At 39.2% G+C, this 27,295-nt stretch overlaps 1 protein-coding gene across 13 annotated transcripts in view; it reads left to right on the top strand.

The window, feature by feature from the left end:
- kcnma1a (potassium large conductance calcium-activated channel, subfamily M, alpha member 1a) overlaps positions 1-27,295 on the top strand; it is a 151,503-nt gene that overhangs the window by 71,711 nt on the left and 52,497 nt on the right. For all 13 annotated transcript variants that reach the window (XM_085296696.1, XM_085296691.1, XM_085296695.1 and 10 more), the window contains exons 3-8: positions 3,313-3,374; positions 15,649-15,742; positions 16,310-16,421; positions 23,207-23,282; positions 24,691-24,766; positions 25,984-26,154. In XM_085296696.1, the coding sequence (XP_085152822.1) occupies positions 3,313-3,374; positions 15,649-15,742; positions 16,310-16,421; positions 23,207-23,282; positions 24,691-24,766; positions 25,984-26,154 (591 nt within the window). The remainder of the gene's footprint in view (positions 1-3,312; positions 3,375-15,648; positions 15,743-16,309; positions 16,422-23,206; positions 23,283-24,690; positions 24,767-25,983; positions 26,155-27,295) is intronic.

Genomic DNA, 27,295 nt, shown 5'->3' with positions numbered 1-27,295 from the left:
CACACACATCCACAATTTGTTGCTGCCCTGTTTACACTTGGAGTCTTCTAGTGTGCCTGCTGAAGTGCACCTCGGAAAGCATTTGACAGATTTAGCTTAGCACTTTAAATATAGAAAGGGGTACACCAATGAAAACCTAGACATCATGTTCGAAAGCTGTTCCTCAGACATGATGCTGGCATATTCCAGTTGATAAGAAATGTGACTCACCGATGTCATTTAATCACATGTGAATCACTGAATGTTTTCATAAATGGCCCCCCGAAATAATTTTGAGGTATTACAAATGCAGGAGCTATACTTAGTAATCTTTGTACTGCTGCTGAGGTTTCTGATTAAATTTCTTTTTGGAAGTGGAGGAAATGCCCCTTCTGCTATTACTGCTGCTGTAGTTTGTCATTGCATTTTCCTTGATTTGAAGTGGCGGATGCTCAGTTGGTTGCCCTTGGTAGATTATGGTTTTGAGGTCAACAGTTAGCCCTTATAGATGAGAGACACTGAGAGTGAGGAAAAGTGTAGTGTATGGGGTGTGGGGAGGGGTGGGCTGCAAAACACAGTTGAATAACTGGGTCATTTTAAGATGATGACGTTTCTCATCTCTTCAGCTCAGAGCTGGGTATTCACTGTTAACTGCTTTGTTTTCATTTTCTGTGTATTTTCTTGTGTTTTCTGTATTGCTTTAATTCTTTAATGCATTTTACTGAAAAACTGAGATATTATAAGATTAATGACTTAACTCAATTTTCATTCTTGCAGAGCCAGCAAGCAGTGCCCACCAATTTATTTGTTTGTTTTTGTAATTTTGGTTATATCTAGAGCAAAATAGTTGACAAAATAGGGTGTTTTATTAAAGCATGATGATGTTTTGGAAATTATTAGTGATTTGCCATTATATCAATATCCGCGTTATAACGGCCGATAAATGAAAATTTTAAAAAGTGATGAACAGAATGGAGAAACACTCTTTGACCATGTTATGAGTACTTGTGTTACATAGTTTTTCCACCAAAGTGCCCTCTCTAAGCAGCACAACGCACAAACTCTGTAAGTGCTGACAACATATGTGCGTTTAAAATGTCACAAACACAACCAGCTAATCCGCACAGAGTTGGGCAGAGTATCATATTATATAGTATATTATCTTAGTGAGAACTCATGAATAATTACACATAACAAATGGTAGGAGAATCTAATTATGTTTTTTGTGGCTGATATATAATACCAATTATCGGCATCAGAATTGGTCTTAAAAATCCAATATCTGTCAAGGTGTATATGTTACAGGGTATGGCTACTGTAACTGAGAAGTTGGTTATGGTGCCTTTGGTGCCTAGCCAAAGTGCCAGAATCGATGCTTCATATAATGGTAGTCCATCTCGATGGGAACATCAGTGTTTTACATGCAGTCTCTGCTATGTTTGAACTGTTGATTTTCCACCATCACAGCCATCAAACTTCCAAAGCGACTGACACTAACTTTGATTCTAGTCACATTTCCTGAGACTTACAGATCCATTCGTGGTTTGTGGAGAACTAACATTGCACTCTCGTAGTATTGTCAGATTTAGAATGTACAGTAGATTAGATTCTCCTGTTTTCATTGTATTTCTGTCATTCTCTAAAATTTACAGGTGGATGTGGTATTAGACCAGTAGCCATGCTACTATTATAAAGTGTTGGCATACCAGACCACAGATGATTAGGTGTCTGCTAATGCAACATAAACACCTTGTCTACTATCACCTCCTGAAAGTCTGAACGTTGCTTAAGAATCAGTTCTCACAAGTAGTGAGAAAAGATGTCCTGACTATTTATTGTTACAGAAATTACAGAGCTCCATTACAGAAATCAATGTCATTTTAATGCATTTTCTTTTACATAAGCAATAGTATTCCAACAAACAGGTTAAAGTATAACATTGATTAGATTCTCTTAAGAAAATAAAAAACTTGTGTAAGATTACTCAGTTTGGCTTTGATACTCAACAAGCATCTGCCAAAGACTATCTATGACCATCTTTTGGGGAAAAACACACAACAAGGCAGCATTAGAATGAGATAATGCACCATAATGGACTACTACCTCTTCTATTTAGAGTAGTGGAGTGCCTTTCATTAAAAAAAAAAAACCCCAAAATTGCTGACATTATGGTAGCGTTTCAGCTTGAGCTTTCTCTTTGTGTCTTTTATGCGGAACCTCATTGATGTCTTTGGCTTGTTTAGTTATTCCTTCCCTTGACCTCTCTGGGTTCGGAATTGCCATCATCCCCTGTTCAAGCAGGGAGCTATTAAAAATGCAATGAGGAGTGGGTGGGTGGGAGGTGTTTACCTCAGCCACAATGCGCTGGATCAATACAAAGGACCCATCACATGAAAGTTATCAAGCTCCCATCATCAATAATAAATGGGCCAATCAGCAGGGATATTGAGCTTCTATTGTGAGATGGCTGAATGGGAGAAGGGATCATCAGAGAGGAACTATTATACGACGCTACATTGGTCAGCTGTTGCGACGATGATTGTGATGATCACAGTGAGGATGATGATGATTTGAGCCCTGATGTTGCTGCAGGGGGTTATTGTGGCACTTTTTAACTGCTGGTCTGGAACAAGAAGAGACATGCATGTGCTTACAATAAGGTGTTTTCAAGCAGCTTCTGAATTTCTTTTATACTACATTTGAAGAGACGGGAAGAAAATGATACTATTTTCGTGTTTATAAGATCCGTATCCACTTAACTCATTTATAGCAATGTTTTGGGACTCAAAACTTTGCAAGATATAAAAAAACATGAATAACTGCAGGGTTCTGGTATTGATGTTATTAATGGAAGTGATAGATAGTCGCAGTAACATTACAGACCCCAGTCTAGCATAATACATTGTTTCAGTGCAGTAGCTTGGAAGCACATGTCAACACTTGATAGTTGTGGTCCTCTCTAAGTGCTTCCTCTTAACCCCCTAAAACACACACTGTTGTTGCTCTTCTCATCAGCTTGCCTATGTGCACCCTTCCTTTGCTCCCTGTAATTGTGCCGCCTCCTTTTGTACACTGCCTGTGTTCAATACGCGGTATTTGCTGACATGAGAGTTGGCATTCATTATTCAGTGTGTGCTATTTGAAAATGTCTACCCATTCTGCAACCTGCAGGAGGCAAGCCACTATTTAATTACAGATGCTGTAACTAGTGTTGCAAATTGTGTCCAACCCAGATGAGTGCAGTGTTTTGTTTACTGTAAATTGTATTAATGAGCATAGTGGAAGTGCATGAAAGTAATTTCTCTTTCCCTTGTCTTTTTTCTCTCTCCTTAGGTGGTGTTAGTCTTTGCACTCAGCATCGGGGCCCTTGGAATATACTTTATAGACTCCTCAGAGTAAGTGTCAGTCTCATTAGGGTGTAATTTCACTCATGCTCCACCAGCGTTACCGATGACAACTTTAGATTAAATTAAATGAGTACAGTTTTTTGTTACATGCATTTATTTTGGCCTGCGCGCTGTATCTGAATGATGGGCGCACATGTGTGCTTACTCATCTTCACAGAGTGAAATCTCTGAAATGCAAACGCACATATCAACACCCCCACAAGCACTCAAGAAGCAGCGATGCTCACGCGTACTGTATGGACACACACGCACATACACACATCTCCATCGGAAGATTTGTCAATGGGAGGCCTGTCAGTTTCCATGGTAACAGAGATAGGCAGATACTGTATGTGTTGGGGAGCTTGTTCTGTGTGCGAGTACGGGTGTGTGGGTATTGTCAGTTTATGTGTATCCCTGGCTGGCAGTCACCCAGAGACAGATTGCAGGCCTGGCATCTCTCCGACATCTATTGCAGCTACTTTCACACCATTCAGTCTAACTGTACCTTTTGAAGGGATAGTTTTCTGGTTCTCTCTAGTAAAAGATATTGTGTTATTAGCTCTGGCAGCACATCCCATAGCCAGACTACACTCGAGATACAAAATTATTGGCTAAAAAAATATAGCAGCTCAAATGGAGAGCCAGAAAACATTTAATCAACCTAATTCTCTTTGTCAGGAGGTGTGATAAAGGGTTCCAGTGTGTATATTATTACTGCTCAACAAAACCTGTAATACGCTGTATGTTTATATGCTGTATCAGAAGTGTTATTTTGAGGGGCGGGGAACATATTTTTGTATCTTCCTAGTTTCCATATGCATCCTTGTAACCATGTAATTGTTTGTTAGAGGTTGATGCTGAAAATCAAGATCAGGAATGCATGACAGTGCCCTAAAAAACACACAGTGACTTTGACAGCACTTACTTTTATGCATTAGTGATTAACCAAAATAAATCTGCAGTGGCTGCGGGTAAGGGAATGTTGACTGTAGTGTTATCCTAACTTACTGATCATACAGGGAAGAAACCGGGTGCAACTATTTCACCATATTTATTTCTTGCAGTAATGCCTTGCTTCTGTAGTTTATTTTTGCTTTATTACTGGTGTTAACTGTGAAATTGTGTCTTGAGGGAACCGAGTCTGAAACAGGAATAGAGATGCAAATTTCTCAAAAGAAGTAAATCTGAAATGCAATCCAACTTATTCAGTCTTATCTCTTAGCATCAGATGAAAATTATTCATGGGATGAATCCACTCAGTCATTTGCACCTCAGGATAAAAACCTTTACTTCTTCCTCCACATCTTTTCATATATATTCTGTGTTCCCCCCACCCCAACCCCAGGATTCTTTCTAATCAACGTTGTTGGAATTATTATTATGATTCATTTATTTGGACAAAAAAAGGGGGATTCAAGATACAGTTTTACAAGTAAAAATCCTTGCTGGATGATTAAAAAATAAAATAAAAAATAACAATCACAGGCACCTGGTTGGCATTCATCACATGATACTTGAAAGTGAAATGTGGTCTCAAAAGTCCTTTGGCAGCTGAGCCATGCTGTTACATAACACTCATGCAAAAATGATCATATTTGGAGACAATATGTGTAGCATATTGCATCACACATCCATATAACTGATATAACTGTGTAGTCTGCACACACATTGGTGTACATTCATCATGTACACCAGTTTCAACCCTTAATGTAAATTAAGGGATAAATTAATCAGGCACTAATCGGGTTAAACTAATCAGGTTAAACTAAACGTGGAAGTAACTCGTTGCATGATCTGTTGAAGTTAAAACTTAGCACAAGGACTGGTAATTTAAGTAAGTTTGAACAAGTTGTTGGCTGCTTATCTCCTGGGATTTTCCCGCACAACCATCTCTAGGGTTTGCAGAGAATTTTCCAAAAGGGGAAAATATCCACCGAGTGCCAGTTATCTGGGTGAAAATGCTGTCTGGTCCGATTTCTGCTGTGACATTCACATGTAGGATCTTAAAACAAAATGACAGCATCCGTCCATCCTGCCTGTATCAGTTCCTTGGCACACTTTGAACTCCTGAGTACCAATTGAGTAACGCTTGAAACCACAGCCTGCCTGAGTATTGTTGCTGTCCATATTTATTTCTTTATGACCACAGTGTTACCCAAGTTCTAGCGGAATAACATGCCAAGCTTAACCAATCTTAAAACTGGTTTCATGAACGTCACAGTGAGTTCACTGTACTCAAATAGCCTAAACCGTCACCAGATCTCAAACCAACAGAGCACCTTTAGGATGTAGCGGAACAGGAAATGTGCAGCCAACAAATCTGCAGCAACTGTGTGATGATATGATGTCAAACCAAAATCTCTAAGAAATGTTTCCAGGATCATGTTGAATCTGTGCCACAGAGAATTAGGGCAGTTCTGAAGGCTAATGGGGGTCCAATCCCCTATTAGTAAATTATAAATAATAAAGTGACTGGTAGGTGTAAGGTTTGGATACTACACTCAATTATACTTATCACATAGTAATAAAGTATAGGTTATACTCAGTGTGCTTAATGTCTGAACACCAAACTTATAGGGTTAAAAAAGAATGTATAGCTGTAGCTTTCTTTAGACTATTTCACCTTTGAATGTCATAATGCAAACTTTAAGTGTATTTCTTTGTGACTCAACTTCTGAGAGGCACTGACCTGATGTCTCTATGCTCGCACTAACCTGAGGCTTTCTCCACCCTTACTGTCGTCATTAGCTCAAGCTTGTCATTTATCACGTGTGTACTTCCACTCAGGGAGGGGGGCTACTAATCAACCCCAAGGAGCTCCACTTGACGTTTTAGCATTTCACATCGTAAATAGGACCAGCCTTGTGTTATGGCCATACTTTCACTACAGCAGCTGAAGCCTCTTGCGTGCTCTGCGCCATTTGTTACATGTCAGCTGACCACATCCTAATTCTTTGTCAACTGTCTTCTAAGAAAGACATCTTTGTCTCGGCACCAATCTGCTCTAACATCTAATTGCAAACAATATCTGAAAGTTGCAGCTGCTGACCTCAAAATAATCCAAGGCGTGTATCGTGCTGGCCATTGTGCAAATTACACGTTGCATCTACGCTACCTGTCACTTGCACCTGTCGCAAGCTTTACATTTTACTCCCCGTTTTTGGCTATGATTAGCCCACGCAGTCCAACAAGCTTCTACACAAGGGCACAGTTGTGGACACACATTCTTTCTCTCATTATCACCCTTTGTTTTATGTTACACACGCATGTATGTCGGATATAAAAAAATAAATTCATACATTGCAATGGTGACACTCGCATTCTTCTCCTCCAAATGCTTGCGTTTAAAAAAGCTCCCCAGATATGACCTTCTCTCCCACCAGCATCCCTGCCACTAAATGTTAATGACTGAGAAATCAATGAGCGCAGATTTATAGGTCACTCTTTTAATGGCAGCAATTACTCCAGACTCATGGACTATTCAGGCTCAGTGCCTTGCTTTCCCAATCTGCTATTTTGGCCACGGGATGAACTGAACATCCTTCTGAAATTGTCTGTGAAAAAGGCAACAGTAATGGGAAGGATTATGGTTCGTTCCCTGTGGTGATGGCAAAAAGAGACATGCGGTGGAGTAAGTGCATGTGGGTTGGACCTCGTGAGGCTGGAGCTGCACGATGGGCTTTTATATCTACTTCAGTGATGTAGGGAAACCCCGTGAGGCCACATAAGGGTAAAACACTGAAGAAAATGTAGCGTTCTGGAGGCCCAGGTCAGTCTCCTAGGAGCCGTGTTGCTTCTACCTTTCGGCAAATGGGACTTTTCCTAGAAGGAGTTATGCTGGCCAGTATTCTCCACAGATAAAAAAAACAGCAAAGTCTTCTGTGGAAGCAGGTAGACAGAGTTCAAAGCTGGGAATTGGTAATTGGATGCCCTTCCAGTTGAACAAATATATTACTTGTCACTGACTTGGAAACCATGTTGTTGTTGTTAAGCAGATTGCTTCTTATGATTTTTTCCCCCCGAATGAATGGTAATGTAACTTTAATGAAAAAGATTGTCCATCTGTTTATTTTCTCAAACTGCTTGTTTACCACAGTGCACATAATAATGGATGATAAGGCAATGCCTTTTCTCTTCCTCTGCGGCAGACTTCACTTGCCAAACTGATGCTATTTTGGGGATGTTTTCAATGGGAGAATACTGCGTCCTCTCCCGCCCACATCTGAATCTGTTTTAATACCTTGGCCCATTCCTCGTTCTTCATCCCTTTTTTCCCCTCCCCTTCCTCTGTGCTCCCATGAAACAAAGAGGAATGTAGGACAAAGTCTCTGCAGGCTGCTCTTAAAGGGATGCCCTTGTTCCTGCTCCACTTCTGTTTCTATTCTCTCCTCTCTCGATCCCTCCATGTCACACATGCATGCTTCTGCATGCGCATGCTTGCACAGGCACGTTAATGTGAAGAGGTGCCCGTCTGTATAAGCATACAGACTCAATTTTGCCTCAAAGAGGCTTGAAAAGCAGCATCTGGTGCCCGTAACTCTATCATTGGTGTGTGATCGCAAAGAAGCAGTGCCTGATTATTCATTAATAGGGTAAGGTGAGAAATATGGCTGAGCACTGAGGCAAGCACAGGAGACTGTCACAATGAAGGGTAGCCTATTAAAGGACGTTGGGTGTTTGCAACACCTGATTGTTGTGTCTGGGTGGAATAGCTTTGTTTCTGTATGGATCAGCGAGGACTGTGTAACTATGAGTATGATTAAGTCATAGTTAACACCATTCCCAAGTGGATTCAGACTTAATCCACAACTTGCAGGGTAAAAAGAAAAATGACTCCCATCAAGATGCAATTTTCATCAATTTACCAAAATCTCTCCCACTTGAGACAAAAATAGCATTTCAATATTTTTATCCAAACTCTTAGGGGGATTTTCTCTTGCCCGATAACTGAGCGATTATCAACACTTGAATGAAAAGGAAAAACTATGAGAAATGATTAAATGTCAACAACATTTTTGTGAATGTTGTGGAACGTAACAGCACTGTTTGGTCACAATGGAGCCTCTCTCCTACACTGCTAAAATTAGGCTATTTAATTGCCTTTGTCATCTGCGTGTGGCCTAAGAAAGAGTCTGAAAAATATTCCTGGTTCACTTTCGATTAAGCTATAGATGTGACAATATAGCATAACAGTCCTAAAGCATTATTATAATGACAGTTACCTTGTGAATCCCGTGCATGCACTGCATCATGGTCAAGGTCTAATGAAAGAAATGACTGGACACATGATTAGCCAGGTCACTTGAAACTTTGTCAGTTTGATTGTTAACCCTCTCCAGGCAGACGTTGCTGATTTGCAACAGTTAGAAACTAACAACCTGATTACCCCACATACATATTTTATGAGTTTTTTTTACTCAGAAGTACCACTGCAGGACTTGGTTGTGCATTAGCAACAAAAAACTTAATTTGAGCTTAAGAGGCTTAAAGTTACCATGGAAACCTGCTGTTACAAATGGTTACATCTTGCCATGTTGATGCTAATAAACAAAGATGTTCTTTTTTCTTCTCCTGATGTTCTATAAGTGGGCGCGATTTTAGACACAGCATGGGAGATACCCCAGAAGACAAAAATGATTACTCTATATCGGAAAAAAATGTTCATTTTTCTTGATTGGTCCTCATCTAGAAAAAACTTAAAACAAACTGGTACAAAATTACACATACCATGAATTGCTCTCAACAGTTCCCATGACTATTGATCGTGAGCTTCTCCCAGTTGACCTTTGGTGACACCCAAGGTATTCTATAGTCTATAGTCTATTACAGGGCTAACATGGAGAGACAAGAAATTGGAAAAATTGTAATCTTACCTTTTCAGACATTAAAACTCTCTGAACACACAAAGTAAGTTTTCTATCACTTACTGTGAATGATCTGAAACTGAATTAAACTATGATAGAATTAAAATAATAGTTTTTCTCTCTAATGGATAAACTATTTTAAAGGAATCTTACTTCTGAGTTTTAGGAGAAATGTCTTTTTGATAAGAATATTGCAATAAATATTATATATGTGTTATATAATAAACTCAGTGAAATAATTCCCTGACAATTCTTGATAACCATGTGACAAATTAATTTTTTAAATATTAATTTTCATTTTTTTTGTGATATTTGCTATATCTGGCACTTTTCTTAATACAATTTATTGCTCCAAAATGTTTTGTGCAATTTATATAGCCCTTTCAGGGGGAAAGAAAATCACACTGGTGATGTAGAAGCCTCAAAAACGTGCAAAATCTCATGCATTAAAATTGACTAGGCATTAAGGAGTTAATATTGTGTCCTTAAAGAAGGTTATTTTACATGAATAGGTGATAATGCCCTGATTAAATGACCTGAAATGAGACCAAATAGGAGTAGGACTCAGCACAGCCGACTTAATTGCTTGACGACTTTCATCAGTGAGCTGATAAAGACTTACACTTTCTGAATAACCACAGTTTATTATCTCTTAATTAGTTTGTGTTCAAAAGCAGAGTTGCTTGTTTCATGTATTTTAGCTTTTGTGGCTTTGCAGTATATTAAAAATGCACTCACCTGTTGATTTTCTTTTTCTTTTTGCTGCTTGCATTATATGAAATTGTGCTTTCTTTTAAAGGTGAGCTATTTTCATTCATAGGCAGCTTGAGACTAAAATAAAGTCTTAATACAGGATACGCCTGCAGCAGGAGGCAAGTCATTTGCACTCACATTACAAAATTGAGTTGTCTATTTTTAGCTTCCCTGGAGGGATTTTATTTGTCCGTTGCCCTTGTCGTTGCTAAAGTATTTCTTATTTTAGTAATGGTGCCTTGACCTAAATCAATCAGAGTACCAACCTGGCCTTCTTTCAGCTTCACAGACCCCTCCCTGCTGTGCCGCTTCCATGTGCTGTCCTCTGGAGAAATGCTGCACCTAAGCTATTAGACGTTTGGGTATTATCCCCGACACATCCGTATTTTTCAGCCCGAGCACATTTATTAACACCTGATGACTTTTAAAAAATGAGACTCAGAAAATGCAATAATCTAAAACAAAGAGTGCGACATTTCTCGTCTATGAAGAGTGACTCAGATTTGGTGTGTGTTGCACGGTGATTGTAAGCATTAGTCATGTCAGCAGTAGCGTGTTGTTGTTGTTTCCTCAGGGAGAAACCTTGCTGTTGCTCCTGCAGCTAGCCAAGGTCATGTGCAGGCTAACGAATGACTGGGTCCTGCTGACGGACTGAAGGTGTTCGGGACTATTTTTAGATCATCATCATCAACATACTCTGTTGCCCTTGAGACGCAAATGACTTTTTGCCTGTCTGGCCCATGTTGCGGTGGGTTAGGTGGGGATCAGAGGATTTTGATGCTTCTACTTTTAATATCCTGCGAGATTTTGCCCCTAATTGTTATTCTGCGTGTGTCTGCGTGTGTATACATGTGCATATCTAGTCCTAGTTTAGGTAATAAGCACAGTGGGGTTGGAGACGAAGAGTTTTTCCGCTGTCACTTTTACATCTTCGGCTCTTCTCCCTCTTATGTCACAACCTTTCTTCTCTCCTTGTCTAATCTCTACATGTCTTGCTGCTGTCTTTCTTTCTCTCCCACCACCCCTGCTCCCTCCTCTTGCTCCGTCTCTCTCTCGTCTCCTCTTCCTGTCAGGCACGATGGTGTAACCCCAGGCTGTGGCAGAGCTTAAGGAGTAATAAGACCTGTGGTGGGCAGATCTATTTTCTGCAGGACACTGGCAGCATGTGGCCAGGAATCCCTTGTGATTGCAGAGTGTGAAATGACATTGAAAGCAGGAATCTGGATTTTGTCTTGTCTTACACACTCTTTGTGTGGGAAGGTGACACAGATAGTGGGGTTCAATAACAGAAGCGCCCATCCTATTGCTGGGCAATGCATAACAGAATTAAAAGGCTTATCATCTTTTTGAATAGTTGTTCAGGTCAATAATGAGTGAATTCATGGGCAACCCACTTTTATCCCATGACAAATTGATAACATGTGACGTTGACGAAGGCATATGCAGTGGCACCTGGACATGGCTGCAGAATTCTCAAGTATGAACCCATTTTTAAGGGATTTTGAATTGAATTTTGTCAGGCCACAGTTGTTGCTAATTATTTGCTTTTGTCCTTAACATTTAACTTTAAGGCTTCATTAACTATTTCATGACTACTTTTGAGCTGTGTGACTAAAACACTCATCCAAGAAGTCACTTGGATGAGTGACGAAACGTTTCTCCCACAAAACGCTACGTCCAGATGAACAGAATCAACTTTTGGAGATGTAGAATAGAAGAATAGATAGAATAGAATAATCCTTTAATTGTCTCACAAGGGGAAATTTGGTTGTAACAGCAGCCAGAAAGACACATATACAACAAATGGTAAACAGGACACAGAACAGAAACATACACAATTTTTCTTACATATTTACATTAAGGACAATGGTTACTATAAACAGAGTACTGTACAGTTATTAAAATTAAATAAAATTAACTACAGATAAGAGGCAAACCAGGTTGTAGTGCAAATCGGTTGATTTAATTATTGCAGTTACAGCGCAGATGTAAACATCTGTTTGTTGGGAGCAGTTCTGATTGTATGTGTGACTAAAAGTGTTAACGTGACAGTAATGTCAACTTTTAAAGTTTACATGTTGTCTCCAGGCTTTCATTGGTTTCCTTCTGTCACAGGAAGAAACTTGCTGGGTTAATTTTTCTTGATCAAGGCACAGTAACTTGGAGCTTGTTCTCAGGTGTCGCCCACTGCTCTCTTACTTAGGATTATATGCTATGAATGAATTTTGCCTTAGGTTATCCTTTATAAATCCCCTAACTTAAAAATGCCATGTCTGAAGAAATTTTTGTTGAGTTGCAAGGGGTCAGTTTGAGGAGGGGTGTCTCAGAGTTCACTCATCAGAATCAGTAAATGGTAAATGGACTCTTATATAGCGTTTTTCTGCCCTCATGGAGCACTCAAAGCACTTTATACGACATGCCACATTCACCCATTCACACCAGCACTTTTTTCTATGCTTTTCAGTGCTTTTTAGCTAACATTCACATGCATTCATCCTCCGATGGATGCATCTGAGAGCAACTTGGGGTTAGTATCTTACCCAAGGATACTTGGCATACAGACTAGGGGAGCCAGAGATCGAACCGCTAAACTTTTGATCAGTAGTTGACCTGCTCTATACCTCCTGAGCTACACCCAGTAGGAATATAATGACCTGGCATCTGTTTCTGTGCCAAGGACCTACTGAGTTCCTTAAATCCAAGTTTAGCAGGAGTAAACTGAATAGTAATGCCATCTTTTTCTCGCAAAATCTGTCTTGTGTAAATTCTTGTTTTCTATGGTTGACGGATAGACAGAGAATTGTAATACAAATGAATTGCTTGTTTATGTATAATACATACTGTGCTAAATTCTTGGGTCAGCCGTAATTTCTTTCCATTTCCTTTCATACTTTCTTGTAATTTTTAACATGGTCTCCATGCTTTGTTACTAGTAGCCAGTCGCAAAAACACATAATATATTCCCATCTCTTTACTTGAATGTATAAAGAAAACACAGTTTGAAAGGCGTACAATAGTATTTTGGTACAAGTAAGATGATTTCTAAAGAGCTATTAGCTCAGCTATCTCACTATTGTGCTCAGTGTGCGGTTACAACAAAACTGAGGAAACTGGAAAAGTGGAAGACAAAATATCGGGCCTAAAAAAAAAAACTAAAAAAACATTAAGATTTCATCCAGTGGTGTTGACAAAATGCATGTAATTATGAATGCAGACAGCATCCAATTCATTTTTCAGCATGACAATGATCCCAAACACACTGCCAATCCAGTAAAAGCATAGTTGGAGAGAAAAACACAAAATTGAACACTGTCAGTCATGGATTGGCCTCCCTAGAGTCTGGACCCCAACATTATTGAGGCAGTGTGGGATCATCTTGACAGAAAGCAGAACAAAAGGCAGCAGACAGTCATAAAAGAGATATTTGCATGTATATTTGCACGTTTCAATAAATAACATTTTTCTAGCAGAATTCTGGAACAAATATTTCTACTTAACATCGTCTGAATATTAAACCTGGCCTCACAATATAAAACAGTCTCTCTGGCCTTTTAGCTTCTAAATGTTCCACTTAGTTTGTCAAGTAGTTCCTGCTTTGTGTATCTTTCTGTGAGGCTCAGGTACTGTAGTGCACAGTCAGCTTTTTTTTTTTTTTTGGCTGGGAACTGCTTTCTGCTGCATTTAGTGCAGCTTTAGATTAAATTAAAGGAATACATTATTTGAAAAAATGTTGCTTTAATGTTAGCAGACAAAACATAACAATTTGTACGCGTGTGATGGCACTCAACTCTATGACTGCAGTACATCGAATCCATTTATTAGCACACCTGTATTAGGAGTGTGGCTTCATTTTTATTTGTGCTTTTAAAAATGTCCACAAAAGAACAGCCAAGGTTGGCAAATCTAATGCAGGGAGAAGGTGGAAAAAACAGTGGACTTGAAAAAAGTCACCTGTCTGTTCTTGTTTTTCTTCCTTTGTAGTTCACATTGCCGTAATATGCAGTTTAAAATTCAGCCGCTCTATAATTGGACTGTACCCATGTTGTACTGATGAAATCATCTCACTGTGTCTTCCCCCTACTTTAGTTAATGATGAGCTTTGCTTTCCAATGATGATTATAAAATGACTAAACACGAACTCTCTGTGTAACCATTGTGTTGTTTTTCTAAAGCGAATAGACGGCAGATTCAGTGAACCACACGAGCCCTGCTGCTGCTGCCATGCTTTCTCTGTATTGTCAAGAGTCAGTCACATGACTTTAGTGGTTATTCAGAATTAGGCCAGAGCTGGGCCCAAGGGAAAACTCCACAGTGACCGCTCCAAATGGTGTCTTCAGTATGCACCATCTGCATGTGTATAAATGTGTGCTTATGATCATATGTGCTTTGTTAAGACACTGACTTGCGCTTAGGTCTGCAAACATTAGCTAAGGTTGAACTTCTAAATCATTGTGTGAGTTTCACTGTGTAGATGTTAGAAGATTTGCGGATGAATATTTTGGATGCCAAATACTTATTATTTACTTATTATCTGTGAGCTGCTTCAATTTGATCTGATATCGCGTAGAGATACTTCTGGTGGTCCATTACTTTAGCTCTAAGGATTAGATTTTTAAACAGTTGCTGCATAAATTAGACTAATCCATATCATCCTAGCTCTCAGCATCAGTGTCTAAAAGATCGCATCAGTCTTTAGGATATGCCCAACAAGGCCACGTATTAGAAGTTGGATCATCCTCTTCGAGCAATCTTCCTTCTCTACTTAGTCAGCCATTATAAAAAAAGCATCATGTGATCAAGGGTCTGATGTTAACTGGAAGATGATTAAGTTTCACTAATCATTTCCTTTGAGGGTCTCATTATGTGGTAAACTCCATTCTGATTCATACACTGCATCCCCATGGGCCCCCTACATACACATGTAGACTTAAACATTTAACTTGACTTTGAACTGTGTGCTGTGGTAATAGCCCAGTGTGTCTTCCCTCACCGCTCTATACATTCCCAAAATGTCGCCTGTAGTCAGCCACACCGTAATGCATATTCATGCTTATCCCCACAGTGGGATTTCCTCATTACTCAAGAGCAAAATACTATAGGCCCATGACCAAGTGAAGAATGGGGTGGGCACAGAGCCTGTTATTGCTTTTGTTGCGAGCACCAACTCGCTAATGGTTAATCATCACGCGGTAAATAAGAAAATGGATCATATGACAGACCAGACAGTTAATAACTCATTTTTCATCATCTGCCTTTTTGAAGAGTATCACCAGCCCAGTGATTGCAGTCTCCACACATTCTCTTCAAATGAGGGACTATCTTTTGGAACATTTGTGTGTGACAGACGAGGAATAATTTATGCGTGTTGAAAGTACTGTCACATCAAAGCAAACTCCACTTTCAGTATATTTTTGGCCGTTTCATCTAGATGCGATTGACTCTACAGCTAAGCTAGAGCCATAAGTCTTTCACCTTGCTCTATGACCCGCCCCTCCCACTCACTCCTCGGACTCAGTCGACGTAAAACACCATCATTGCATTGAGCTCAGTATTACGGGAGATTTCAGTTTTATTACAGTGGTTATAACTCCATATTTTGATCAAATTATTTCACATTTACTGACTGATAATTGCTGTTAACTGATAATTCTCTCTGTCTCTAGTCCTATAGAATCCTGCCAGAACTTCTACAAAGATTTCACGTTACAGATTGATATGGCCTTCAACGTATTCTTCCTTCTTTACTTTGGCCTGCGGGTAAGCTGGTGCATGCACACACCCATTTTTTACATGCATCTGCTGTGCAATGAATGTACTACAAAATACAGCCATATAGCTGTTGTTTTATCTTCAAAAAGGCTCTTTAATGCATCTGACTTCATTCATTTACTGCTTTTTATTGATTTTATTTTTATGATGGCATAAAAAACAGTTACTTTGAGACACAGTAATCTTTTGGACATGCATGTGCAGACTTTTACCTTAGTCACCCATTACTCAAACAGCGTACCTTTAGTTTAAGCTGACATTGCTGTAACGATGTTCCCAGCATGGCTGTCATGCAAGAGCAGAATTCCGATGGTGCAAATGCTATCCGGATGCTTGACATCCTGAATGAATGAAAAAAACAAACAAACTCATAAGCTGCTTACACCAACAACCATTACTGCATGACTCAGCAAGTAGGGTGAAGCTTTTGTCATTGTGTATAATAAGTCAGCATTGTCAAAAGAAGACACAGCAGTTTGAAGAGCGGGCTGTGGCAAAGTCAGGATGTTTTGTGCAAAATTAACCTTCAGTTGTCACCTTTTTTCTTTTTGACAGTTTATAGCAGCCAATGACAAGCTGTGGTTCTGGCTGGAGGTCAACTCAGTGGTTGACTTCTTCACTGTTCCTCCTGTGTTCGTCTCTGTCTACTTAAACAGAAGCTGGCTTGGTAAGTTTCCATATCCATAAACTTAAACTTATAGCTCTCACTCTATCGACCCTATTGCTTTTCCTTTCCGCTTATTTTTAATAATTTTCATCCTCACATTTGTGTCTTTCTATTCCTTTTTGCCCTCTGTCATTGAATGCCACCCTTCCTTTTTATCTCCTCCTATCACTCCCACCGTCTCCCCATCACTGGGAGCAAATCTCGGAGGCTCTCTTGCTTGCGGCTACAGTCAATGTTCCCTTGTCATTGAAAGTGACAGGGCTGGGTTCCTCTGATGTTTCAGGGAACACAGACACAGCAGAGTGGATCAACTAATGGGAGTGAAAGTGACTCAGAGTAGGGCTGTGGCTCGGTGACTCTCCATGTTTGTGCTTCACATTCATTAGTACTTGGTCCGTCGAGGCGTTGCACCTGGGGTACCTCACAGTGCTGTACCATCTATTAGACTCATTCACATCCATGCGAACAAAAAAATGCACATGTAAAAGCATGTGATATCCCCATACACACTTATACACACTCTCGCATGAGCAGACTGGAAAATACCCTAACCTGCATTACATAACGACCTATTTTTTCCCCACCGTGTTTAGATGATGTGACCTAAATTACATTGCAGTTCTTTGTAGGTGTGTTCTTTTTTGGATGCTCTGCCTCTCTGCTTTTAAAAACCTCAAAAAAGAAGCTCGTTCGTGCCGACACTATTCCAGCGTTGGTCTTATTGTATCACTGGAATACAAAAATTGCTGAGCGACAATGTTAATGCAGTAGTCACACTAATAATGACATTTAGCCTTCCTTCAAATTGCCATTTTTGTCGAGTTTGTCTCCAACACTCTTTATCAGTAACAGTAGGAGTGCTCAAATATTACAATTAATTAAATGTGACCGTTTCAGGGTGCTCTTGGTGTTCACTGCTACATTTTTAAGGATTTCACTGAGTTTTAAAAGAGTAGAGCAATCGATATTGCCATTGGCAAGGTTTTTGTAAATTTGAGAAGAAACACGAGGAATCACTCGATAATGCTGGTTTTCCTCAGGTTTTTTTTTTATATGCCCGCCAGAATCACTGACTCTGTGAAGTAATGTGAGGCTGTGAATGTTTGATCTCTGAGTTGATGAAGGTTTCTTAAGAAGCGCAGAGTGGTTCGCGAATTTCACACGGAACAAGCTGTGTAATGAATTAGACGTGGCCAAGCCAAGTAGTCTGGTTTCATGATGCAAGGTGTCCTCATCTCCTCCCCAGAAGACTGTTGGCGTTAGGCCCTTGATGAGGATGATGAAAGATTGTGAAATAGTGGTCTGGCTGCTGGCTGATGTTCTGTAATGATTATTAAATATCCTGCATGTAGACCTGATGCAGGAAAGAACAACACCTTAACATATAATCCAGCTTCACTGTGAGCTGTTATCCTTAAACAAAATGTGCCTATAATGTTTTTTTTATTTAGAGATGCCCTAGATTCCAGGGCTCTTCATTATTTTTAAATGGGGAGACTCAGTGCGTTTCAGTTTCACAGTGGTGACACGAGAGGTGGCATCTCCACCTCATAAAAACGAAGACATTTTTTATTTTAGTGCTGGACTTGTCTAACAGCAGCACAGTAAAAGAACAGAAAACCCTCTGTCATGCGTTGGGATGGGTTTATTTTTACTGGGCGTTGTGTTTAATAGCAACATAAAGTGCTGCGAAGCCCATGTTATAAAATTAACAGAGCGTCGATCTGCAGTAGGATGTGACGGTCGATTTTGGAATACCAATCATGTGCTGAAAGTGTCTTCATATTCAGGTCGAGAACCTGAGAATAGCAGTCATTATTAACTGCTTATATCCTGTATTAATAAGGGAGTTAATATGGAACTCTGTGGTGGGAGGAAAATAAGCACAATTAAACGGTATCAGTCAGAACCTGATCTGCTTTCTGATGGTGACCTTTGCAATTCACTGTTAAATAAATGAAATTGCCCGTTTTGCTTTAGCTGTGTATGTGGTTGTTCACTTCCATCAGACAGCTTAACAGGGCCAAAACGAGCTAATGCACAACTGCTGTTACTTTCATTTAGTTAAGTGTCCATACTGTTCCTTAACGCAGGCTTTGTTAGAAGCCATGGTGGCTGTTAAGAGTGCGTATTGTGCTCTTCAATCCCCTTGGATTGGTTCATCTTCACTTCAATTAGCTGGTAGGGAATACACACCACACACCAGCCAGCATAATATATCACAATTATACTACCTCTCGTTTCAGTCCTGGAGAAGACCAGTGGAAATTCAGTGGAGGTGTGCCCAGTTAATAAAAAGCCCACTAATAAGGGCTCTGCCCTGTGCTCTGTGGTAGAGTATTCACCCACTTTGCACACAAGGCAGTGCCTGTATACGCTGTGCACATTTTAAGTCATGTTCTCTTTGGCTTTGCAAATTGGACATTGATTAAGGGGAGGAGAATGATGTGAGGCTAATGTAAGAGTGCATGTAGAGTTCTTCCTTGGAAAAAGGAATTAATCTCCTTTAACTACTTGAACTTAACATTTCTCCCAAGAGTCCTGACAGTGTGGGATTTGCCGTTTGAAAGATGCTCATAGATCTTGTGGCTACTGAGCCTTAGCTTTCACACTCTGTAAGTTAACTCCATGCCTTTCCACCACAGCCATTACAGAGGACTACCTTCCCAGTTTTAAATATTTAAGGAATAAAACAATTTTTTAAAGACAAATGGCATCATGAAAATACCTAAAGACAACTGCAAAGTCTATTTTATTTCTATTTCATTGTATTTGATTAAAGTGTGCTGTTTTTGGATAGCCAGTAAGAAATGGTGTCAATCTAATGTTATTGAAGCTTCACTGGCCTGAAGAATGTGCAGTAGTTTGTAGCCTTCAGACGTGCCTTATATTCTGACATGCTACTGCCTCCTAGTGGTGGGTTAGTTTGTTGGTTTCCTGCTGAAAGAGGCTTACAGCACCTGATATGGGCATGATTGCTTTATATGGCCCTTCAGCCCATGGTAGGGAAGGGAAACTGTTTCGAGGGAAGTTTAAGCCTCTTTGGTATAGCCAGGCTTCTCGCGTGTTGCAGTTTGAACATTTTTTTTTTGTATGTATTGATAAATATGGACTGTTTATCCTCCATGAATGAGCAGGAAGAGTCAGTGCTGTGTACACTTGCTGAGGATCTGTGTGTTTAGATTAGCGTAGCATCATATAATCTAATCCTGGCTTGGTTTACTGTCAGTGTTATCCCAGATGAACTGCTCCAGCCTGCCGATTGATAAAAAGCCCCAGAAAGCTGCCCGTCCAGGACATGTGACACAGAGTCAGTGCTTGGGCTTGCAAAGCCTCAATTAAGTAAGAGCGGGCACAGAACAGAAAACCTTTTTTTTTGAATGAGCATCTGGCAAGCTGACACATGTGTGCAAGAGGCTTTAGCATGTGCGGGAAAGAGATTTTCTCATACATGAACACAGCAAGAGAATTTCATTGAGGTTTCTTTTTTGGTTTGTTTTTAACATGATTTTTACATAATACACATTTTTTTTTTATAGAAAAGAAATTATTGTGTGTTATAATTGTTGTAGGCCTTTGTGGGGCTGTTTTTCTTGCTCTCACTCAGTGTAGGTGAAGTCTCAGATGTGATAGCGTGAACAGATATTTCTCCACAAAGTCTCACAAAGTGTTAAACGCAAGACAAAATACCACACGCACAGATGTACAGCATAACACAAACACAGATGCTTCACACTAATTGAGAAAAATGTGTTCTGCAGCCACCTGCATCGCAGCATCACTGTGTGTTTGGTGGCATGTCTGATATTTGCAATCTGAACGCCAAATTTGCGAAGTATTTGTTGATGTTGTCACATCAGTTTTATGTCAAAAAGCTGGCTGCTATGTTTTGTGTTGTAAGTGCAACACAGCATTTCTGTGTTTGCCAGTCGAACAAATATACAGTTTCAGTTTGTGGAGCGTAGTCATTTGTTTTTATGTACAATTTTGTTTGTTATTGTTAAACAGGTGTGAATCACTGCATCCAAAGCCAATGCGAAAAGGCAAAACACAGTGAGGTCAGTTAGGATTACATGTGTGCAGTATGAATTACGATCCACACCATCAGTTGGATTTTTTTTTATATACTAAAGTAAAATTAGAATACTACTTAAGTAGGCTAGCAATGATATAAACAAAACATATTTAAAGTAGTTGAAGTAAAACTTTCAAGAATCATCTGTATAAATGATATCATAGTATAATACTTATGAATTTATTGATTCATACATTTAATGTTGCAGCTGTTGTTGACCTGTTGTTACACCATATATGGCTAGATTTCTTGATATATCAGCGAAATAATACACATCTAAAGCTTTAAAATAAATAAACTACAATAATTGCATCCATCATGTAGTGGAGTAAAAACAGGAAGCAGCATAACACCAAGGGGAGTATTACATTTTTTCAATAGGATATCAGCGTCTATGAAAACATGATTTGTGGTCATTAAAAAATATGAAATTTAAACTTATGTTGCTAATTTATTTTCCTTAATTAATATTAAGTTTAATATTGTACATTTGTTCAACTGTTTTATTATTCATTGACATTATTTATAGATGGTCGTTGTTACAACTAAAGAAAACTAAAAATAAACTAAAAAGCATTATTTATATATACATGTATCTGTGTTGCCGCACGACATGACAGGGTGAGGCAGAGCCATCATGGACAGGAGAAACGCATCTTTTGCTTATCTGCTTCCAACAGAATAACGCACCATGTCACAAAGGTTTCTTGAACACAGCAGTGAGTTCACTGTACTCAAATAGCCTCTGCAGTCACCAGATCTCAGTCTAATAGACCACCTTTGGGATTTAGTGGAAATAAAGATGTGTATCTTGTGCAGATGACTGTAAATTCAACTGTGTGATGCTATCATGTTTGTATGGCTCAAAAAGGAATATTTTCCAGCACCTTGCTAAATTTGTGCCAAGAGGCATTAAGGCAGTTATGAAGAGAAAAGCGAGTCCAACTCAGTACTAGCACAGAGTACTTTACAAAGGAGCTGGTGAGTGTATTTATAATTTGTTGTTGTTGTTTGGGTTTAAAAAAACAAACAAACAGGTTTTTGCAAAAGTACAATATCAGATTTCTCTTTCAGATTTCAGTCCCATTCTGGGCCATAAACATGAGAAAAACACAGCTTCAGTTGCCATAGATACAAAGTGATTACTGAGGGTCATGACAATATAATCTGGATTTTATGTCGTCTTGTTGCTTCCAGCTCCAGAGGGAGTCTTTCCTTTGATTCTGCTAAAATACCTGGAGCTGGAGGATTCATTTGTGTCTGTTTAAAAAAAAAAAAAAAAAAAAGTTTCAGGAATTTATGCCCTAAATACATGTTTACATGGAAGTGTAGATTCTTTATCTGTAGTCCTAATCTGACAGAGATGGGTTTTGTTTTTGTTTTTTTTACTTTTTTTTTTTTTACTGTCAGACAGAGTTGTTTGAAATTTCATTGTGAAAACAGGTCTCTCATTTTATGTACGGATTATTGTTTTTGTTCTGCTTTATTTTCATCTCTGTTAATCCCTGGCATGGTTCAGACTTTTTTGAAAGGTTTGACACAGCTGTGTTGATGGAGACGTGGCTTTATAGGGGCTAGTAGTAAATCACTAAAAGGGGCAGGAGAAAGGTAAATCTGTTTGGGTTGTGGGGATTAAAGGCACTGTAACAAAAAATGAGGAAAAAAAACCAATTATATTAGAGCTGACATTTTGCTCACAGAGACACTCTCTGATGCGACTGACATGGAAAACCTATACAACTGCAGCTGAATGCACGGAGACCAATGATTTAACACCAACAGAAGCAACATTGTCCTATCAAGGAAGCCTTTCTTTTTAAAGCCTTTTCTTTGGTTATTATACTAGGAATACTTAAAGACCCTAAATATTTGAGGATTACAGACTTCTTGACCTGAAGTCAAGTCCCAAGTACTGGATTTGGTCCAGAAACAATGATTCCTCCTAAACTGCTTGTGTACCGTCGTACACACAGTGATGTAAATTTGCAAACCCTCCAAGAGACATGGAGGCGAAAGAAGTCTTGTGGCGATCTTTTTCAGAATGGATACAGGGTGAGGCAGGGCCATCATGGACAGGAGAAAAAGGGAAGCCAGACAGGACTTTACTATTCTGTTTGGTCCTGTTTACACATTCTCTCCAACTGGGGTAAGAGCCTTAGGTTAAGTGTAATACGTGAGATTGCTTCATCAGAATCATTGATGTGCCTGTGACAACCTTATATTTGTGGGGTCTGATTGTATAATTTCAGTAGGAATTTTTATCACTGACATAAATCCATGTATGCTTGTTCTATGGGATTGGACCTGTTATATAAAAAGACAATGAGACAGTTGCCACTTTGCTCTATAATCCATGAGGGACCTGCTCTTTGCACTGACACTCACGGCTTAAAATGTTCCTTCTAACTTGGTTGACACCATAATTATTCAGAAAATGTGCTATTTATTTATTTATTTATTGATGTATTATTTTTGTTTTGTTTTCTTGTATGTTATAAGCTACATTTGATGATTTGGATGATGTTGCTCTGTACTGTGCCTAAATGCTGTGGTAACATGTGGGCTGCATCACTAGCTGATCTGCCAACATGCAGAACCTCATGTTGTTTGAACTCAGGACAATGTCTGCACAGGTGTTGTCTCTACATTTCCCTCCTGTCAGTGCATGTTACATGTTGATACGTTTCTCTGTTCTTCTCTGTTCACGCAGGTTTAAGATTCCTGAGAGCACTAAGATTGATACAGTTCTCAGAGATTTTGCAATTCTTAAATATCTTGAAAACAAGGTAAGAAAAGTGTTTTCTTTTTTTCATTTACAAAACACACACATACCCTGACAACAGAATTTTTAGTATTAAGACCAACCTATCACCTAGAGTCTTAAATAAATATGCTTTGGTTATCAGGACATAATACAAATCATCTGGTCCTTATCAGTTCTTAAAATTTAGTAAATATCTTCTCAGATAAACAACAAGTCATATATTATGTATAACATAATAATATAGCCATACCATAGTTCACACAAATTAGGCCAAAATACAGAAGCGGTGTATAAACAATTAGGTAAATACTTCGATATATATATATATTAAGAAGGTAAGTGGTGACCAGTTGCCGCTAATCAAATGTACTTGATTAACTCATTAACTTAATCATCAGCAAGTGTGAGGACCTCTATAAAGGCACGTATTTTGGCAGTTTGCTGGTCTGGAGCATTCGATGCCAAGACATCAGCAATGATCTTAAAGAAGTAATCCAGTATTCTACGGGGGATGAAGGTCATTCACAGCTAGACTTTCAAGACAGTTGGCAATCATCCCAGGAGTGAACATCTCAGCAAAAAATTAAAAAAATAAATAAAAAAGCTACACCTCAGACTCTACAGCCTGCTAAATGTTGAGGTTCATGTCAGTGCAACTGACTGAACAAGAGTGGCTTGTTTTGGGCAGAAAGCAAGATGGACATGTTTGGGCATAATGCACAGTGCCACATTTGAAAACCAAACATCAGCTGTCAGCTCAGTGGAGGAGAGCTGATGCTTCGGGCTTGTGTTGCAGGGACAGGACCCGGGCACCTCGCAATCATCGAGTGGCACATTAAGCAATCTGTATACTCAAGTATTCTGGAGTATAATGTGAGGCCACCTATCCAGCATATAAAACTTGGCCCAAACTGGCTTATGCAACAGGCCGGTGATCCCAGAGCACAGAGGCAAACATGCAACAGAATGGCTGAAAAAGAAACAAATTCCCCAAACCTCAATGAACTGAAGCAATATTTAAAGAAGAGTGGGCCAAAATTTCTGCACAGTGATGTTTGTGAAATAAATGACGACACAGTGTAATATAAGTGTTCTTCATCTGAGGTTGCATTGAACTAATTTTAAAACCTGGTGGGGATTAAATGATTGTTTTTATTATGTTAAACCTTGAACTGAAAGATTGGGGACTTTCTTTTTACCATGAGTGTGTGATGAACACTGTGGTTGATTTGGAGTAAACAAAAGGAAACAATAGATAATAGGGAACAAAATTCTGACATTTTTATTCAACCTGATTTCCTTTCAACTATTGTAAGATGTAAAAAAAAAACAAAAAACTTTGTTATATATATGAATAAAACAAATCTCTTTTTTTCTGTCACTGGTCTCGCCGCCTTAAATGAGTTTTATTTTTTTTTCACTCTGTGCAGCAATTCCATCAAGCTGGTGAACCTGTGTTCCATCTTCATAAGCACATGGCTCACAGCTGCTGGATTCATACATTTGGTAAGTGGACAGATGTGACGGCCAGTGGCATCCAGAGTTAAATGTTCCAGAAAGAATGATACTGTAGTGAACTAACTGTAACTACCTCACTGACACAAGTGTGACACCTAGCACTTTCAGTGAGTCTGATAGTATGAATAAAGAGCCTAAATTAATGGTATTTGCTAGTAAAAAATTACATTTCTCCAAGTTTAAAACATTGCTGTGATGTCATATGTGGATAGGGCACTATCTGCTGTGCCACTAAAACTTAGGAGGCAGCATAATTAAAGACATTTTAGTGACTTTAACTTTAATGTACATAAAATATATCAGGGATATTAAAGCCAAGCCCTATCTGTGTAAATATCTTGTGTTTATTCTGTAGGGCAAATTTTAACTAACTGTCACAAAGCAAATAACCAGCATGTTATGTGTGTGAATCATCAGTATTTTCTGAAAGATCAGCTCAGATTTTTATATTAAATTTATGCCTGGAATTTCCATGTGATCTGTATTCAGATTTATTATTTAGACCTGTTATTGAAATCTACTCTTGTTATCTCGGCTAAACTCTCACATGAATCCCATCTGAATGGAGAAATTGGTGACACGTGTCACATTCCAGGACAGGTGAAGCGTTCCTCTTTTCTTTTTTGCACTTCGTGTAGTTATTATCAGGCTTACTTCCAGTGGCGGGAAAAAGTAGTTGTGTTGAACAAAGCAGATTTTTTTCATGTGATCACGCTGCATGACTTGCTTTTATTCCTGCCTGAGATCATTTCTACTAAATTAGATTTCTGCATATATGTCATTTTAATACTGATCACATGTAGGATGCGTGTAAATTGTAAATAGGGTTTTTAACCCTTGGAACTTTCCTGTGAACCAAAATTAGGGATGTGGTATTTAATATTACAAACACATAAAATGGAGCATAAAACTGCCTCCTCCTTCACCTTCCCTTTATTCTGATCAAAGTGTTGGTTTCAGTTAAGCCAGATGCTTTTAAAGTGAAAATCCGTACTCGTGAGGTATTAAATGATTTTACCACTAGATGGTAGTCAAGGCTCACTAAATGAAGACGATGTCACAAAGTGAGATGAATGCTGGCACACTTGCAGCTGGATTTAATCAAATCTCAGGAAACTGTTTCTTTTTAGAAAAACTCTGTTTACAAATTGGTTGTGCGAATTGTATCTAATGATCCTTCTGCATCACTCCCTTGTCAATTTTAGGTGGAAAACTCAGGGGATCCTTGGGAAAACTTCCAAAATTCCCAGTCACTATCATATTGGGAATGTGTCTACTTGCTGATGGTGACTATGTCTACAGTGGGCTACGGGGATGTCTATGCAAGAACCACCTTGGGGCGCCTCTTTATGGTCTTCTTCATCCTTGGCGGTTTGGTAAAATCAGACTTTTTATTCTCCCTATATCCCATTTTCCCTATAAATTCCTGCCTGCCCCCATCAATAAACTGTTTAGAACTGTTTAAAATGTCTAAAAATAAAATAAATAAAATGTGATGTTAATATTTAGAATGATCTATACTGTATAACATGTTAGTGTAGTGTTTTTATATTGTTAGAACTATATTGCCTAGACAGTACATGCTATATCTTTGTCACAGTGTAGTTGTATCCTCCTGTTTAGCCTACTGTATCTTGTCTCCTGGAGTCACAGATCATTGTGCTCCTTTGTCTTCTTCCCCCTATGTGTCCTCCCTATATTTGTTTGATTAGATTATAAGCTTTTGTCTGATGATGTTGTTATTCTCTTAAAAGCAGTTGCGGTTTCAGGACACCCCTCCTTCCGTGTCTCTTCCCACAATTCCAACAAACACAGGGGCAGGGAGATGAAGCTTAGGCCAGCCTGAATGTTACCATAGCAACGGCAGCTTCCCACAACCTGCCCTCTTACCTTCCTCTGATCTAACGTCCCGTTGGGCTGACACTAGTACAGTAACTCACATGTAAACACGCATGAACGCAAACACCTGTAAGCACTCGAACACACGGTCGCATACAGAAGAGCGCGCACGCCCTTCGTCTTCGCTCGCAAAGACTGGAGGATTTAGCCAAATTCTGTACAAAGACAGCTATCAGTATGCACTGATGACCTACAGCTGTGTGGATGTGTACCATATTGTGACCATGGTGATAGATTGCAAGGTTTTCTTAGTGCTGCGAGTTCTGGAAGTCTTTAGGCGAATACCTCCGCCTGCTTCCTCTCAGCAGCAGTGGCTTAGCAATGACTCCAGGGTGAAGGTATGCTAAAGCCAAGGATAAAATCAAACTCACATAATGTCACACTATTCCTGGTAATGTAACAGTACATTTTTTCCAGGCACGAGTGAAGTATGCTTTTACCGAGCAAGGGCATCTCTGTGTTGCTAACTGTAGATGCAAGCCTACGCGAGTAACGCCAGCGAGTATACGCCACTGGTAAGCAGTGAGCTTAAACATAACTCTGTGCTGGGACGACAGGCTGTCAACCTTTGCAAAATGCATCCAGCTCATTTTCTAGCCCAACAAATGAGTCTTAATG

Source organism: Mchenga conophoros, linkage group LG13, assembly GCF_057382185.1.
Source record: "Mchenga conophoros isolate Kocher_MC1m ecotype Shallow Benthic linkage group LG13, M_conophoros_male_GT1.1, whole genome shotgun sequence".
NCBI lineage: Eukaryota > Metazoa > Chordata > Actinopteri > Cichliformes > Cichlidae > Mchenga > Mchenga conophoros.
This window is presented reverse-complemented; position numbering and strand designations above follow the sequence as displayed.